We start from the raw sequence: 18,840 nt of genomic DNA, 5'->3' as shown, positions 1-18,840 counted from the left end.
TTCTTTGAGTTTGATGGTTTAGCTGGTCAGAATAGTATGATCTGCTTGGTTCATCATACTTAAATGATAATATATGCTATGCTGGTCAAAAGCTAAACTGGTTAACCAACACATCAATCAACCAATAAATGAATAGATAAATGACCTGCTAACCAGTTTACCAGCACAATGTATGTTTTTACTTGGACGGCCAGCTTTTCAACCACCCTGACCATCTTAGACCATCTGAAAGCAGCTACCAGCAAAATGGAATTTGTTTCACTGAAGCGTTCTAATTTACACACCAGCAGTCCAATCCCACATAGCACCAGGTAATTAAGATTATGTTGCCTCCTAGAGTCATCAGGCAGCACTACAGGTCCCTTTTCTCTCACATGGTCACACATGGACCATGCTACAATATGTTATTGGGTTGGTTATGCTTGTGTCATAAAGCCCATAAGTAGGTGGACTTCAAACTACTGGGTAGAGGATAATAGATGTGTACAGTATAATCTATACGCAGGCAACATGCTCATGTGGGGCTCTCATGGGTGGTATGTGGGCTGAGTAGGTTCCAGGTAGGCACGGGCTCTGAGTGTGTTTGTTCATGCATTTTACTGGGACCCAGTTAGGCTTCCCAAATGAGCCCCATCATTACAGCCCACCTTAATCTTACATGGGTCCCATCTAATCCCTGTGTGCAGTGTACAACCCAGATGGGACCCATGTTTAACCCTTCCTGGTCTCATCATTGACCCTGATGGGGAGAACATGGAACCCAAAGACAAAACATTTTGCTTCCCACTTGGGCTACCCATACACGTCCCACGTGAACATGTTAGCTGGGTACCTGTTGGGTCAAATGTCCTGTAATGCACTTTGTCTAAAGGTCTAAAACAAGTGTTACAGCAGACTGAGCAGACTGACAGCTTATGCTTAAATAATCATATACCTATATCTATATAGCCATATTTGTTATGTCTTATAGATTATGTCCTGGTGCAACCTGAGGGGGAGGGCAGGGCAAAGTTTGTGGCACTATATGACTGCGTACAAAGTCTCCCCGTCACTTTTGCAATACTGGCTCTTCCTCATCGCATCACAGCGCTGCAGGATGGGGTTAACGGTGTGGCAGACTCTCCAAAAGTGTCTCTATCGAGCTGTCTCAGGATTCTTCCTCCTTCTGTTTCGGCTGTTTTTGCGTCCAGTGCCGGCCAAAGCCACCAAACTTCCTCCCATCAGAAACCCCCTGCTCACTGTGCCTGCAGTGCAGCTGGCCGAGAAAATCCGCCGGAGAGAGGTTTGGACACATACTCACCCTCATTACACCCTACATCCTAGAACGACCGAGGACAAGGACAGTGCAGTGCGTTCCTTTTAGCAGCTTAGTTTCTGGGGAAATAATATCAGAACAGGTGATCACTATTACCGACATTGTAATACTACAAATGCTACACTATATGGACAAGAAAAGTATTGGGACACCTGCTCATTCATTCTTTCTTTCTTTCAAAATCAAGGGTTTTAAAAAAAGTTTGCTTTTTTTGAAGTAACTGTCTCTACTGCAGATTTTGGAGCATTGCTGTGAGGATTTGATTGTTAGTGAGGTCAAAATGTTGGATGTATGTATGACCTATAACGTTCTGTGTGTATCATAGATATATACAGTTGCATTCTAAATTATTCAAACCAATTACAAATTGAGTTTATTAGCAAAATGTACAAACTTCCCTCCTTATTACTTCGCAATAAACCAATCAAACAACAGCAATTTAAATATCTCTACAAGTGCTTTCTCCAAATGTATCTCTAAATGCAATGTCGTGCTAATGACGACTGCAGTCTCAGAATTATTCAACCCCTTTATTAACAAGCTCTTTTAGGACTTAATAGAGCACCTTTTTGTTGCAAACGTGATGCATAACTAGACCCCAACTTCTGGCAGTTTTCCTCAGGAATATTAGCCCATTCTTAATGGGCAATAGCTTCCAGTCCATGAATATTCTTGGGTTTGTTTGCTGCTTTCTTTAAATCCCACCAAAGATGTTCCATGGAGTTCAAATCGGACCACTCCAGAATCTTCCAGGACCTCTTCTGAATCCAAGCTCTGTTGGGCTTTGCTTGGGATGATGGCAAGGTGTTTTTTTTCAATGCATGCCTCATTCTTCCTCCTCCAGACATACCGCTGATCCATAGGCCTGAAACGTTCGAGTTTTATTTGATCGCTCCACAGAACAGAATTTCAAAACTTCTGTGGCTTATTTAGATGGATTTGATTTGTGTGGAGTCGACTTGTCTTGTGCTTTTGGGTAAGTGGAGATGTACTGGCATGGAGACCTTCAGCGTTTAGTATGCTCCTTACTGTGCAAACTGAAACCTCAGTGCCTGCTGCCACCAAATCACCAAAAAAACAAGCAGGTCTTTTTGCAGTCACTCAAGGGTTTTTGACCACCTGCCTCCTCAAGAAGATAAAAGCTTCCTCTTTCTACCACATTCAGGTAGCAAAGCCTGGGTTCCTTTTTTTGAAACTTTGAAAATCCAAACTGTGCTTCCAGCTGAATCTCTAGGACTACTCAATGCCTTTGTTCTCTTTCTGTATTCGTTTACATGTTTGTGCAAGATTATGTTTTTAGTTTTAAAGTTTGGACAACTCCATGGACCAGATTTTTATGCATTCATACATCACAGTTAACAAACCCCCCCTAGTCAATCCAGGTATTTGATGTGTTTTAACACACCTGATGCAACTAATGAAGCCTCTGATTTGACACTTGATTTGCTAATGTGTTCTCTTATGTGGGATTGTATTCAAGGGGGTTGAATAAAAAGTAAAGAGTGCAGTAGTCATTCAAAGTGGAATTTTGTGTTGTGTTTGGAGAAAACACTAGTTATCTTAGTTGTATATTAGTTTGATTGCAACTATATACACGTGGAACGCTTGTTCCCCATTATGTTCATCAATCCTCATCTAATCAGTCAGTCATCAGCCAACCATGTGCATCCTTTCATGACCATACCTTACCAGTTTTCTGTTGTGCACCAAGTCACACAAATAAAGACTCTCACTTTAGATTTTTCTGCTGAAGTTTGTAGGATGATTTTCCCATGTTTCCACAGTTCCACAGTTCCAGTTTCTTCTACTCAAAATCCAAGTCATTCAACAATGTTAAGGTCTGGACTCTGCCAGTCCATTGTTCTGGGAACACCAGCAGCTTTAGTAGTTTGATTTGATCAAAATTCCACCAGCTGTAAGCTCAAACAGACACTGCTGTTCAACTATGTGTTTGGGTTACGTTTAGATTAAGTGAGCCGCCATTAAACCCATGTTTCTTTTTGTTGAGGGCATAGTTGTGTAACCACTGGTCCACGTCCACACCCTCTTCTTAGAAGAAGCTAGAAAAACACCAGCTTACATTCACGCTGACAATGCATACACAGTTTCCACATGTTCTCCCCCGTTTGTCCTGATCATAGGTAACCAGTGTAGAGGTGGTGCAGGCCTATATTGACAGGATCCAAGAAGTGAATCCACTGATCAATGCTGTGGTTAAGGACAGGTGAGTCTGGACTTTTACAGGTAATGCTTCCCACATATTCAAGTAAAATTACAAATTTCCTTGAATACAAACTATCCTCAAATAACATACTAATGCACACTTTAATACACAGTTACTGTTTATTTGATTAATCTAATATAATGGCAACAATTAACACTATAAAATATGGTATGTACAAAGTTCTGGTACATAGGTTTTCGTCCCTAGTATATTTTATTGTAATTTACTTTAACAGGGGTATCCAGACTTTTCCATAAGGGTCTACAAGGATACAAGCTAACACAAACACATGTTCTTGGACTGTCTTGTATTAGCTTCTCTATTTGTTTAAAGACTGAGTTCAGTGTAACATTTGCATGGGAGCCTCGTTTACATTGATTTAAATGAAGTTCACTGCATGGCTCTCAAGCCACAGCCATGGATATGTTGTCTATATTGCTCTTGGTAAATAACCCTACTACTTCTTGTACATCTATGTCTTTACCTGATCATGACTGTTTTTATAACATCTCCTATAAGGTAGCTTGTCCATGCCTCTTTCAGGTTCTCTGCGGCTCTGTCAGAAGCAGCTCATGCGGACCAACTGATAGATGAGGAGACGGGGGGTGAAGATGCACTTGCAGATCGACGTCCTCTGCTGGGCGTGCCTTTATCCGTCAAAGAATCCTTTTTCTTACAGGGTAAAAACACTGTAATACAATGACCACAAACAAAAGCTTTATTCAGCATCACAATCACTCAGTGCTGTTTGATGATTTCTTTGAAGTTCGTATTTGTGGTAGATATCAATGCATTAGCAGTTGTTTAGTGTGTCTATCACTTTGATGTAGAAGATCTAAGAGAATACAGTTCTGTAGCACTGTATCATGGACCAACTTTAGTTTTAGAGTAAGAAGGAAAATCTAGAACAGGCTTTTTCTCATCTGGCTCTGTGAAAAATCATGTCCAGTCCATGAAAAACATCTATATCAATAGATGGCTGATGTCAAAACTTTCTTATGTGGCATTGCTCTTTAGAATGCCTTGTAGCACCTTTATTTTTAAGAGATGTCTTAAAAATAAAGGTGCTACAAGGCATTCTAAAGAGCAATGCCACATAAGAAAGTTTTGGTTCTAATAAGTAAGAAGAACCTTCAGATTAGTAAAGACCCTTGACTTCTTTAAACCTTTAAAAGGTTTTCACCAGAGAGAGGGGACTCAAGTCACATGACTGAACTCAAGTCAGACACAAATTCAATAACTTGAGATTTGCTTGACTGATAAAAGACTTGAATTGACTTTGACTTGGTATTCATGGCTTGAGACTTGACTTCCAAAGGACCTCATTGCCATAAAGCTATATGATTTTGAACACACAGTTGAATTAAGAAGGAATGTATAATTAAGATAAGATAAGATAAGATAGTCCTTTATTAGTCCCGCAGTGGGGAAATTCACAGTGTAACAGCAGAAAGGGATAGCAGGACACTCAGTTACAAAAATTTAGATAAATAAATAATTTACACTATATACACACAATATAGATAAGAATTAAAAAAGCAATAAACAATATTATTTACAGTAAAAGACTCTTAATTGCACATGGGGTTGGGATATTGCACATAGTATACCCTGAACATGAACATGTGTGTGTAGTTAAGTGTGTGTGTATGTGGTTAAGTGTGTGTGTATGTGGTCCGCTGGGAGCAGTGCTGGTTGTGTAGTCTGACGGCAGCAGGAAGGAAGGACCTGCGATACCGCTCCTTCACACACTTGGGGTGAAGCAGCCTGTCGCTAAAGGAGCTGCCCAGTGCTGCCAGAGTCTCATGCATGGGGTGGGAGCTGTTCTCCAGCATGGATGCCATAATTTGAGTTCTTTAAAGTTAGTAAAGAACTCAAATTATACTACCTCTAGTATTGTGTACCCCTGGTAACTGTACTTGCTTTTTTCTTCTGGACTGTCTCCTGCAGGTATGCCCTGCTCTACAGGGCTGGTCTCTCGAGCTCAGTTCCTGGCCAGTGGAGACGCCCCCACTGTAGCTTTGTTGAAACGGGCTGGAGCCATTCCTTTAGGAGTGACCAATACCCCCGAGCTCTGCATGTGGATGGAGTCTAGCAACAACCTGTATGGCATCACCAACAACCCTTATGACTTACAGAGGATGTGTGGAGGAAGCTCAGGTAGGCCACTTACAGCATATATACTGTATAACCATCATTATAGAATAATGGTTACATCTGTGGGTGGATGTCTTTTTTTTCTGAAAGTTTTAATTATTTAAAAGGAGTCAGTGCCTTAAGAAAAAAAAATAATGTCTGAAAAAAGACTTGGAATTAAACTTTGAACAACAATGAAAACTACTTACTGGGCTTTCTGGTGCAGAATGAGTGTACAACATACTCCTAAAAAAACTTGTACTTACACCCACGTTCAGAAAGTTCCAAATGCCTTAACTGGCTATGGTCTTAACCTCCTGTCAGTGATTGTGATTGACTACAGACAAAAGCTTCTCTGTGCTCTGTCTGCATTGAACTGACCAACACACAGTATTATGGGAACGTGCAAGAATAGTGCCATTCTAAGAAGGATGATCATAGAAGTCAGGAATGTCTCTTGGAGCCCTTTTAAACAACTGGAGATTCCAAGGTCATCAGTTCAAACAGTAGTACTTTAGCAAACAAGACCCATAAGCGGTTACCCCGGGGCTGAGAGGTAACTGGTTTGGATGGTCAGGAACAATTCAAAAACTAACCAGAGATGTATGCTGTCATTCATTCTGTCCCAGAAAACATAAATAATTGTGTTTTGTCTATATATATATATATATATATATATATTTATGTTCAGATGTCTATTTTGCTTTGCAGGTGGAGAGGGCAGTCTTCTGGCCAGTGGAGGAGCAGTGATAGGGATTGGTTCGGACATAGGGGGCAGCATCCGTATGCCCAGCTTCTTCAACGGCATATTCGGACACAAGGGAACAACAGGTTCATTACCTGAATACATCTTAACTGTTTCATGAAAAGATATAAGGATTGATGATAATTGATGATTGTGCATGGGGTTGTGTTACCCACATTTATAGAACAAGGGACATCTTTGGACAAGTACTCATGACAAGTACTAGAAATATTCACCTTCTACCAAATAGATCTATTTAGACCAACTCTACCTCCTCAAGACTGATTGGCTCAAAAGCATTAAATATTCCACAATACAGACATTCCATTAATTAACTATTAATGAGATGCACATCAAGTATAGTAGTAGTATTGTACAATAATTAGTAATATACTAATTAGGATGCTGTAATGATAGTGGTTCAACATCCAATGTCCACTTTTTTTTAATTCTATGAATTGATATGTTAGTGCGATATTGATAATCTCAGTGTAAGAATGCCCTTTTAAGAGCAAAGGCAAAGAGACACATAACTTAAATATGTTTTAATATTTTGAGCTTATCATTTTGTTTATTTGGATGGAAAGCAGAATCTGGTCCTAGGTTTTTTATTATTGCCATTTTTTATAATAAAAAGTGTGTGATATTAAACCCCTATACTACTTTCTTTGCAGGAATAGTGTCTAACGATGGGCAGCACCCCCCTAACTCTGGACGGCAAGATGAATATTTGAGTTCGGGCCCAATGTGCCGCTATGCTGAAGACTTGCTGCCTATGCTTAAGATACTGGCTGGACCCAATGCAGAAAAGTAAGTATACACATGTACACATATGGACACATATGTATGTTTACAGTTAAAATAACTGTAAAACCACCTGCATGTCATCTGCTGTATCTTGTCCACAGGCTTTCCCTGTCCACAGAAGTGGACCTGAAGAAGCTGCGTTTCTTCACAGTAGTAGACGATGGTGGGTCCCCACTGACCTCACCTGTTGACAAACAGCTTGTTGAAGCACAAAGAAAGGTGAATCTGCATATCTTGAAATACATATGCATATGCATATCCCATAAATATTTGAACAGTGACATCATTTTGTAATTGTAATTTCCTCTGTGCACCACCATATTTTAAGAATGCAGTCACTCCAAAGAGTCCAAAGAGTGGATGATACAAGCGAAGAATGCGATCAGTATTTTGACGTTTTTGCCATTTTTTGACGTTTAGATTTAGATGTTTCATGTAATCTCTCAAACACAGGGACAGTAAATGCTATAAAGTATTTAGTAACACCTATAACTTCTATGTAAAATACTGTGTATAGTTATGACATTTACATTTACTACATGTGGCAGATTCTCTAACCCAGCGCAAGTAACAGTGTATAAAAATCAAAGCAAACCAGAGTACTTTTGATACCTAAGTCTATTTAAAATCAAATACTTTGATTTCCCCACTACGGTATTATCAACTATGCTATATCAATCAGTATGAGAGTGGAGAATTGAAGCATGGCCCTACATATAGACTCCTACAGTTGAATGGGTTAAACAGACCCATGGCAGCCATGGTGATAAAAACTGTATTTCTCATTAATTTGTCATCATCAATGTTTGCAGGTGGCTCAGCGGCTGGAGGCTGATCTGGGAGTGAAAGTGAAGGAGATTAGCTTCCCTCAGCTGAAATATGCCTACCAGATCTGGGACACGTATATGGCTCTGCCTGATGATGAAGGCAAGGTCTGTCTAAGTGCTCCAGACGAGGAAAAGAACATTTAACATAATTATAGAAAAGTTACAGTAGAGCTCCTAACACCCAGTATAGGTATAGGCCTAACTTAATGAAGCAAAATAATAAGAGGTCAAAGTGATAACCACCCTACCGGTACTCACTCCTGTCTAGGTGGTATGTAAAATAGCCCTCTGTGTGTTTATATGTTTTACAGCCACCACAGCCTTTTGTAGAACTGATGGCAGATGGAGGCCCAGCTGTGTGGCCGGTTTGGGAGCTGATCAAGTGGCTGTTTGGGAAATCTGAGCACACGATCGCTGCCATTGGTAACACAGACCAAATCCAAATAAATCTAAACACTAAAAAACACAGTTAAACACCTCACAGTGTTGGCTGCAGTGGTGGCTCAGCAGTTAGAGCATCGAGATTTCGATAACAGGGTTGTGGGTTCGATTCCCGGGCTCGGCAAGCTGCCACTGTTGGGCCCTTGAGCAAGGCCCCTTACCATCTCTGCTCTCCGGGCGCTGGAGTTGGCTGCCCACCGCTCTGGGGGTGTGTGTGAGTGTGTGTTCACTACCAGATGGGTTAAATGCAGAGGACACATTTCGCCGTACACTGTACAGTGACAAATACGTGCACCTTTACCTTTAAGTGTGTCAGACTGGGGCTCTAACAGGCTCAGAGTCTATGTACACACTGTATGTACAACAGCTTTTAGTAACTCCTTCTGATTAGTCAATCCAGCTACTTTTAGCCTTGCCCTTCAGTCTTTTTATTCTTATTTTTTCTTTTTTATATTAATTGCTTAACTGTATCATACAGTACATCTGTCATCTTTCTCCACTTTTTTATTCAGTGTTTGTCTTTTGTCACTTGTTTATAGATGTAAAAAGCTGCCTTTTTAGCTGTAAAGATAATCACATGTTTCCATTTGTACCTCTTCAGTGTGGAGCATACAAAGCGCCACACCATCACAGTTTATCCTCCAGCAGAAGGAGGAACTGCAGCACAGCATTGAGGAGGTGCTGGGGTCTGATGGAGTGTTACTGTTCCCCTCTCATCCCCTCCTGGCCCTAAAACACCACCATGCATTACTCACACTATACAACATCGGATACACAGGTGACACCACACTTGGCCTACACACAAATGATTAATGCCACAAAACTCAAACAGTCCATTTAGGACACTGACATTTACCAGGGAATGATCTGGTTCATATGCACTGCGGATGCGGACACTGCACAGCACATGTGCCGTAGCACCATATGGGTCACATTGCTCTACGTTCATACCTCTTGTGCCACCATCACTTGCAACCACATACTTTTGACTTTTGAGATTTCTTGATGACCCATGAACAACTATTTTTTATTAAATTATTATTTAATATTTTAAAATTCAATATTTTTTCTTTTTTTTTAAGCCTGGATTGTGTTCATATTTGTATCCAATGAATCTTAAACTAGTAAGGTTTCTTAAAATGTTTCCTTTACAGGGATCTTCAATATCCTTGGCCTGCCAGTTACCCAGTGTCCTCTGGGCCTGAGCAAGGAGGGGTTGCCACTGGGTGTTCAGGTGGTGGCAGGGAAGCTGCAGGACCGTCTGACCCTAGCAATGGCTCTTTACCTGCAGAAAGCCTTTGGCGGCTGGAGAGACCCAGCAGCTGCCTGAACTATTCAGCTGATCTTCTGTTAAAGGAAGTTTAAAGGAGAATTGTTGCACTCAGATGAAGTGTAATGAAGGGCTGTTTAGCTTCAGTGCAAAGGTGTTTGTATTTTTTTAATGCTAACCGTAAACAGGGCAAATAGATTGTGAACAGTGATGTTGGTTATTGTTTTTACTGGAAAAAAGAAAAACAGTAAAATTGACTTTGACCTAACGTTCCTCTCAAACAGTTGTTGAGTAATTTACCACAGCATGACTAAGATAACAATTTCAATCGTCCTGAGGAATGACTGTCAATATTTCAAAATATGTATTAAAAAGATGAGCATGAGTAAAAGTTTAAAACATAAAAGATATTAAAATGTATTAGAAACAAAATCCAGATTTACAGATCCCAAAATACTCCTTCCAAAATTGGGTTATTTTGCACCACTCCAATGTAGTTCATATATATATATAATATAACAAAATCATTAATACATTAGAAAAAAATAATGTAAATGAACAATAAGAGTGTAAGGGGGTAGTTTCAATCAACACCTTCAGTAGGCAGGTGGTTTTAATGTTATGGCTGACAGGAGTGTTTTCATGTCCCTGACTGCAGAAGGTTTGTAATAAGACCCTAGGCTGTTTACGGGAAAATAAATGAGAATAAATTGGCATGTAAAATTAGTTAAACTGGCAAACTGGAATACATCTTTGTGTAAATTCACATTATGACTGAAACTGTGTTTTTGTGAAAGCAAGAAAAAAGTGCAACTACAGAACCCAACATCCCATATCCCTGCCAAAAAAAAAAAAAAATAGAAAAGATTGACCTGCTTAGCTCTTGACCAGCGTAGGGTATGCTGTTCTTTGAGTTTGATGGTTTAGCTGGTCAGAATAGTATGATCAGCTTGGTTCATCATACTTAAATGATAATATATGCTATGCTGGTCAAAAGCTAAACTGGTTAACCAACACATCAATCAACCAATAAATGAATAGATAAATGACCTGCTAACCAGTTTACCAGCACAATGTATGTTTTCACTTGGACGGCCAGCTTTTCAACCACCCTGACCATCTTAGACCATCTGAAAGCAGCTACCAGCAAAATGGAATTTGTTTCACTGAAGCGTTCTAATTTACACACCAGCAGTCCAATCCCACATAGCACCAGGTAATTAAGATTATGTTGCCTCCTAGAGTCATCAGGCAGCACTACAGGTCCCTTTTCTCTCACATGGTCACACATGGACCATGCTACAATATGTTATTGGGTTGGTTATGCTTGTGTCATAAAGCCCATAAGTAGGTGGACTTCAAACTACTGGGTAGAGGATAATAGATGTGTACAGTATAATCTATACGCAGGCAACATGCTCATGTGGGGCTCTCATGGGTGGTATGTGGGCTGAGTAGGTTCCAGGTAGGCACGGGCTCTGAGTGTGTTTGTTCATGCATTTTACTGGGACCCAGTTAGGCTTCCCAAATGAGCCCCATCATTACAGCCCACCTTAATCTTACATGGGTCCCATCTAATCCCTGTGTGCAGTGTACAACCCAGATGGGACCCATGTTTAACCCCTCCTGGTCTTATCATTGACACTGGTGGGCCAAAAGTGTCTCTTTCGAACAGTCTCAGGATTCTTCTTCGATCTGTTTCGGCGGTTTTTTCGCGTCCGGTGGCGACCAAAGCCACCAAACTCCCTCCCATCAGAAACCCCCTGCTCACTGTGAGTATTTGATTGTTAGTGAGGTCAAAATGTTGGATGATCACCACCCTATCTCATCTCCAACTCCCCCAACTCATCCCAGAAGAATTGGATGGAGAGACATATTTCCTGAGAACACAGCTCAGTGCTCGGGGCTTTATACCCCTGTAGCACATACCTGGCACACACCTGTTTATCTACTCCAGAGAGTCCTATTCTACTGACAATACTATTGTCTATCTATGACTTATAACATGCTGTGTGTATATTACATATTTATCATAGATATATAGAGTTGCAGTCTAAATTATTCAACCCAATTACAAATTCAGTTTATTAGCAAAATGTACAAACTTCCTTCCTTATTACTTCACAATAAACCAATCAAATAAGAGCAATTTACATATCTCAACACAGCTAATGTAATAAATACGTGCTTTCTCCAAATGTATCTCTAAATGCAACTTTTAATGATGACTGCAGTCTCAGAATTATTCAACCCCTTTATTAACAAGCACCTTTAGGACTTAGTAGAGCACCCTTTTACTGCAAATGTGATGTATAGCCCGACCCCGACTTCTGGCTAGGAATAATAATAATAATAATAATAATAATAATAATAATAGCTAATAATAGCTTCCAGTCCATGAATATTCTTGGGTTTGTGTGCTATTTTCTTTAAATCCCACCAAAGATGTTCCATGGAGCTCAAGTCAGACCACTCCAGAATCTTCCAGGACCTCTTCTGAATCCAAGCCTTGGTGGACATTGAGGTATGCTTGGGATGATTGTCATTTTCTTCAAGGATTTCCTGATACTTGATTGAATCCATCTGGCCCTCCTCATACTGCAAGTTTCCAGTCTCAGAGAAAGCGAAAAAGCCCCACCATGCCACCAACATGCTCCATTGTAGGCAGGGTGTTTTTTTTTCAGTGCATGCTTCATTCTTCCACCTCCAGACACATTGCTGATCCATAGGCCTGAAAAGTTCCAGTTTTATTTGATCGCTCCACAGAACAGACTGAAAAACTTCTGTGGCTTATTTAGATGGATTTGATTTGTGTGGAGTCGACTTGTCTTGTGCTTTTGGGTAAGTGGAGGTGTACTGGCATGGAGACCTTCAGCGTTTAGTATGCTCCTTACTGTGCAAACTGAAACCTCAGTGCCTGCTGCCACCAAATCTCCCTGCACGTCTTTCTGCAGTCACTCAAGGGTTTTTGACCACCTGCCTCCTCAGGAATCTGGTGGCAGTTGATAAAAGCTTCCTCTTTCTACCACATTCAGGTAGCATAGCCTGGGTTCCTTTTTTGAAACTTTAAAAAACCAAACTGTGCTTCCAGCTGAATCTCTAGGACTACTCAATGCCTTTGTTCTCTTTCTGTATTCGTTTACATGTTTGTGCAAGATTATGATAAAGTTTGGACAACTCCATGGACCAGATTTTTATGCATTCATACATCACAGTTAACAAACCCCCCCTAGTCAATCCAGGTATTTGATGTGTTTTAACACACCTGATGCAACTAATGAAGCCTCTGATTTGACACTTGATTTGCTAATGTGTTCTCTTATGTGGGATTGTATTCAAGGGGGTTGAATAAAAAGTAAAGAGTGCAGTAGTCATTCAAAGTGGAATTTTGTGTTGTGTTTGGAGAAAACACTAGTTATCTTAGTTGTATATTAGTTTGATTGCAACTATATACATGTGGAACGCTTGTTCCCCATTATGTTCATCAATCCTCATCTAATCAGTCAGTCATCAGCCAACCATGTGCATCCTTTCATAACCATACCTTACCAATTTACCAATTTGCACCAAGTCACACAAATAAAGACTCTCACTTTAGATTTTTCTGCTGAAGTTTGTAGGATGATTTCCCCATGTTTCCACAGTTCCACAGGGACAGTTTCTTCTACTCAAAATCCAAGTCATTCAACAATGTTAAGGTCTGGACTCTGCCAGTCCATTGTTCTGGGAACACCAGCAGCTTTAGTAGTTTGATTTGATCAAAATTCCACCAGCTGTAAGCTCAAACAGACACTGCTGTTCCACTATGTGTTTGGGTTACGTTTAGATTAAGTGAGCCGCCATTAAACCCATGTTTCTTTTTGTTGAGGGCATAGTTGTGTAACCACTGGTCCACATCCACACCCTCTTCTTAGAAGAAGCTAGAAAAACACCAGCTTACATTCACGCTGACAGTGCATAGACAGTTTCCACATGTTCTCCCCCGTTTGTCCTGATCATAGGTAACCAGTGTAGAGGTGGTGCAGGCCTATATTAACAGGATCCAAGAAGTGAATCAACAGCTTAATGCTGTGGTAAAGGACAGGTGAGTCTGGACTTTTACAGGTAATGCTTCCCACATATTTAAGTAAAATTACAAATTTCCTTGAATACAAATTATCCTCAAATAACATACTAATGCACACTTTAATACACAGTTACTGTTTATTTGATTAATCTAATATAATGGCAACAATTAACACTATAAAATATGGTATGTACAAAGTTCTGGTACATATGTTTTTGTCCCTGGTATATTTTACTGTAATTTACTTAATTGACTTTTTTCATAAGGGTCTACAAGGATACAAGCTAACACAAACACATGTTCTTGGACTGTCTTGTATTAGCTTCTCTATTTGTTTAAAGACTGAGTTCAGTGTAACATCTGCATGGGAGACTCGTTTACATTCATTTAAATGAAGTTTACTGCATGGCTCTCAGGCCACAGCCATGGATATGTTGTCTATATTGCTCTTGGTAAATAACGCTACTACTTCTTGTACATCTATGTCTTTACCTGATCATGACTGTTTTTATAACATCTCCTATAAGGTAGCTTGTCCATGCCTCTCTCAGGTTCTCTGCGGCTCTGTCAGAAGCAGCTCATGTGGACCAGCTGATAGACTCAATAGGACTCAATATTTATTACACACTGTAGAATTTGCACACTACCACCAATTATTCATTATTCTCTGTCTGTACTGTGTTGTGTTGTCTGTCCGCACTTGTTTGTGTTGCACTTGTGTTTTGTATGCACTGTGTCTGTGTTGCACCATGGTCCTGGAGGAATGTTGTTTCGTTTCACTGTGTACTCTGTATGTAGTTGAAATGACAATAAAACCCACTTGACTTGACTTGAGGAAAAGAGGGGGGGAGGGTGAAGATGCACTTGCAGACCGACTTCTTCTGCTGGGCGTGCCTTTGTACGTCAAAGAATCCTTTTTCTTACAGGGTAAAAACACTGTAATACAATGACCACAAACAAAAGGCTTTATTCAGCATCACAATCACTCAGTGCTGTTTGATGATTTCTTTGAAGTTCATATTTGTGGTGGATATCAATGCATTAGCAGTTGTAGGAGCTCTAACAGAATATGGTTCTAGAGTTAAAGCAGCGTTATGCGAGAATTGCCACTGAAAAACCTGTCTGTGTGCAAACATGGAGAAGCTACTAGAGTGTGCACCACAGCTATGTTTGAATAAATAAACCATGATATATAATATGTTATGAAGTTATGAAGGAACTGAGTTTTATTTAAAGATTTATTATTAAATATTTTTTTCCCATATAATTGTCATCATTGTCCAGAAAATGTAATCCCATTTGATCTTGCCCACCTCTAGTAACTGTACTTTTTTTCTTCTGGACTGTCTCCTGCAGGTATGCCCTGCTCTACAGGGCTGGTCTCTCAAGCTCAGTTCCTGGCCAGTGGAGATGCTCCCTCTATAGCTCTGTTGAAACGGGCTGGAGCCATTCCTTTAGGAGTGACCAACACCCCTGAGCTCTGCATGTGGATGGAGTCCAGCAACAACCTGTATGGCATCACCAACAGACTTACAGAGGATATGTGGAGAAAGCTTAGGTGGGCCTTTACACTGATCAGCCATAACATTATTACACATTGAAAGGTGATGTAAAAAAAAACTAATTATCTTCATCTACAGTAGCATCTGTCAAGAGGTGTATATAATAGGCAGCAAGTGAACTGTCAGTTCTTGACGTTGTGTTGGAGGCAGGAAAAATGGCCAAGCATAAGGATCTAAGACACTTTGGCGAGGGCTAAATTGTGATGGCTGGATGATTGGGCCAGAGCATCTCCAATCCTATTAAAACTGGTCCTAGAAAGGACAACTGGCAACATGCTCATGGGCACCTAAGGTTTATTGATGCCATTTAACTTGCCACGGCCTCTTAGCACCCTGTTAGTGACCAATATTGACTATACATGGTAGCTTCTATGTGCCCACATAAAAAAAGGCTTGTTTGACAGCATTCATTGTACTGATTAGCACAAAGTACAATGGGAAAGTTCAAAAGGCTCAGCGCAGATCAGACAAGGATGATCATAGACTTACACAAAGAGTCATTCCAAAGAACAGCAGATTCCAAGACCATCAGTCCAAAGGAAGTTATTGGAAGATGAAGCTGCTTTGCCATGGTCTGGAAGAAGACCCAAAATGTCGTCATTAGCTGAGGAGAAATTTGTTTGGATGGTCAGGAACAACGTGTTAATCACCAAGACACAAGCCTGGAGCACTAGTTTCACTCTACAGTTAAGTGAGTTTTACACTGACATGGACTGAGAATCTGCCATAAAAGGAAGAAGTCAGTTTGCAGCTGACCACATAGACAAAAATACACATCTTCTGGAGTTGTTTGGCCATAAATTCCAGAGGTGTGCATGTGGTTACAAAAAAAGACAATATTTCAAATAAATAATTCATAGCCTGTTCATGTTCATGATGACTTCTAAACACAACTATATATTTTGTCTATATTCATGTTCAGATGTCTATTTTGCTCTGCAGGTGGAGAGGGCAGTATTCTGGCCAGCGGAGGGGCAGTCATAGGGATTGGTTCAGACATAGGGGGCAGCGTCCGCATGCCCAGCTTCTTCAACGGTATATTCGGACACAAGGGAACAACAGGTATGTTTATGGAGTATCTAAACTGTATCATGTAAAGAATACTTTTAAATGATGGACTGTGCATAAGGTGTGTACATCTGAAATCTGTGTGTATATCTACAGTACCAGTAAACACATTGAACACATTATCTTATGACAAGCACTAGATATACCCATCTTCTACCAAATAAGAACTTATCATGGCTGATTGGCGCAAACGCTTTAATGAGGACAGACATTCCACAAGACACACTCACTATTTAACTGGTAACAACAACTATAGTAGTGGTAATGTACAGTAATTACTAATCTAATAATTAAGATGCTACACTGCCACCTGCCTAATATTGAGTAAGTTCCCCTTGTAGCACCACGACAGGTCTGACAATTTGAGGCACATTCGAGGCAAGACCTCTGAAGGCGTTTTGTGGTGTCTGGCACCAAGACATTTGCAATAGATCCTTAAGGTCCTGTAAGTTGTGAAGTGGGGCCTCAACAGTTACCAGTTGTCCCTTCATTGAACACTGGTAGGGACTTACCACTGCATACCAAACAAATCCCACAAATCCCAGTTCTGCCCAAATGGCTCAAATCCTAATGCTTGCCTACTGAACCTTTAAGAATTGACTGGCTAATGCAGCCTGCCCTTGACAGATGCCACTGTAAATAAAAATATTCAGCTTTTTCACTTCACATTGCACACATTGTTCAAAATTCAAGTTTCACTGTAGCATGTTTAAGTAATAACGCAAGTATGTGACTGTTTGTTATTTTTACAGGAAAAGTGTCTAACAATGGGCACCACCCCCCTAACTCTGGATGGCATGTTGAATATTTGAGTACAGGCCCAATGTGCCGCTATGCTGAAGACCTGCTGCCTATGCTGAAGATACTGGCTGGACCCGAAGCAGAAAAGTAAGTATACACATGCAAACATATGGACACATGTTAACAGTTAGAACTGTAAAAACACCTGCATGTCATCTGCTGTACCTTGTCCACAGGCTTTCCCTGTCCACAGGGGTGGACCTGAAGAAGCTGCATTTCTTCACAGTAGTAGACGATGGTGGGTCCCCACTGACCTCACCTGTTGACAAACAGCTTGCTGAAGCACAAAGAAAGGTGACCACATCATCGAAACAGTCAAGATGTTACTGAAGTGTAGGTGCCGTAACCTTTAACAGTACAGCTATTTATTTCACACAGTCCCTCCATTTACATGAGTTACATTTCATGTTTAAGGAACAAGCTTGTTCTGAAATTGTAGCGAGTAAAAAGTACAGTAAAGTTCTTTTAGTTAAAGTAAAAAGCATTAAATGACAGAAATATTCGAGCAAAGTACAGATATTTTAAAAACCTACTTATGTACAGTAACGAAGTACTTATACATTACTTGCCATCTCTGCTGCCACAGTTGAATGGGTTAAACAGACCCATGGCAGCCATGCTGATAAAAACTGTTTCTCTTAAATTTGTCATCATCAATGTTTGCAGGTGGCTCAGCGGCTGGAGGCTGATCTGGGAGTGAAAGTGAAGGAGATTAGCTTCCCTCAGCTGAAATACGCCTACCAGATCTGGGACACATATTTGGCTCTGCCTGATGATGAAGGCAAGGTCTGTCTAAGTGCTCTGGACGAGGAGAAGAACATTTAACATAATTATAGGAAAGTTACAGTAGAACTCCTAACACCCAGTATAGGTATAGGCCTAACTTAATGAAGCATAATAATAAGAGGTCAAAGTGATAACCACGCTACCGGTACTCACTCCTGTCTAGGTGGTATGTAAAATAGCCTTCTGTATGTTTATATGTTTTACAGCCACCACAGCCTTTTGTAGAACTGATGGCAGATGGTGGTCCAGCTGTGTGGCCGGTTTAGGAGCTGATCAAGTGGCTGTTTGGGAAATCTGAGCACACGATCGCTGCCATTGGTAACACAGACCAAATCCAAATAAATCTAAACACTAAAAAACACAGTTAAACACCTTACACCTTTAAGTGTGTCAGACTGGGGCTCTAACAGGCTCAGAGTCTATGTACACACTGTATGTACAACAGCTTTTAGTAACTCCGTCTGATTAGTCAATCCAGCTACTTTCAGCCTTGCCCCAGTAATGACCTGCTTTTAGAGGCACTTACATTCTCCTCCATAATGTTTGGAATAAAGACAAAATTTTCATTCATTTGCGCCTCTGCTCCACAGTTTCAGTTTTCAAATCAAATCAATCAGACCAATAAAAAAAGTCCTCACTAATCAATCCTTCAAGAGAACTGTTTTTTTTCCTACCATTTTTTTTTATTCCTCCATCACATGTAATGCTCCTGACACTGGGAGGGTGAGGGCTGGCCTATGTCTTCTCCAACACAAGCACATTCAGCCACTGCCTCTTTTTGAACTGCCACGA

The 18,840-nt window shown here is 40.5% G+C and overlaps 1 protein-coding gene and 1 long non-coding RNA gene across 2 annotated transcripts; one reads left to right on the top strand and one right to left on the bottom strand.

Annotated features, from left to right (window-relative positions):
• The first annotated feature begins 1,070 nt into the window (after window positions 1-1,070).
• LOC140562114 (fatty-acid amide hydrolase 2-B-like) lies at window positions 1,071-10,059 on the top strand. The gene is made up of 11 exons (XM_072687519.1): window positions 1,071-1,282; window positions 3,457-3,539; window positions 4,083-4,219; window positions 5,490-5,699; window positions 6,387-6,506; window positions 7,095-7,230; window positions 7,329-7,446; window positions 8,040-8,159; window positions 8,366-8,477; window positions 9,097-9,273; window positions 9,650-10,059. The coding sequence occupies exons 1-11, from the start codon at window positions 1,097-1,099 to the stop codon at window positions 9,823-9,825; spliced, it is 1,575 nt and encodes a 524-aa protein (XP_072543620.1). The 5' UTR covers window positions 1,071-1,096; the 3' UTR covers window positions 9,826-10,059.
• Window positions 10,060-13,960: 3,901 nt separating this feature from the next.
• On the bottom strand, window positions 13,961-17,777 carry LOC140562115 (uncharacterized). Its single transcript, XR_011980123.1, has 4 exons — window positions 17,428-17,777; window positions 15,883-15,997; window positions 15,145-15,339; window positions 13,961-14,767 (listed from the first exon to the last, which is right to left on the bottom strand). It is a non-coding gene; the product is annotated as an uncharacterized lncRNA (long non-coding RNA).
• Window positions 17,778-18,840: the final 1,063 nt, after the last annotated feature.

Source organism: Salminus brasiliensis, chromosome 9 (genome assembly GCF_030463535.1).
Source record: "Salminus brasiliensis chromosome 9, fSalBra1.hap2, whole genome shotgun sequence".
NCBI classification, from domain to species: Eukaryota; Metazoa; Chordata; class Actinopteri; order Characiformes; family Bryconidae; genus Salminus; species Salminus brasiliensis.
The sequence above is the reverse complement of the archived record's forward strand: the minus strand, read 5'-3'. Positions and strand labels throughout refer to the sequence as shown.

Coding starts and splice junctions, on each gene's coding strand:
- LOC140562114 (XM_072687519.1), top strand. CDS start 1,097: ATGGGGTTAACGGTGTGGCAGACTCTCCAAAAGTGTCTCTATCGAGCT. Junction 1,283..3,456: donor AGAAAATCCGCCGGAGAGAG/GTTTGGACACAT, acceptor TCCTGATCATAG/GTAACCAGTGTAGAGGTGGT. Junction 3,540..4,082: donor AATGCTGTGGTTAAGGACAG/GTGAGTCTGGAC, acceptor TGCCTCTTTCAG/GTTCTCTGCGGCTCTGTCAG.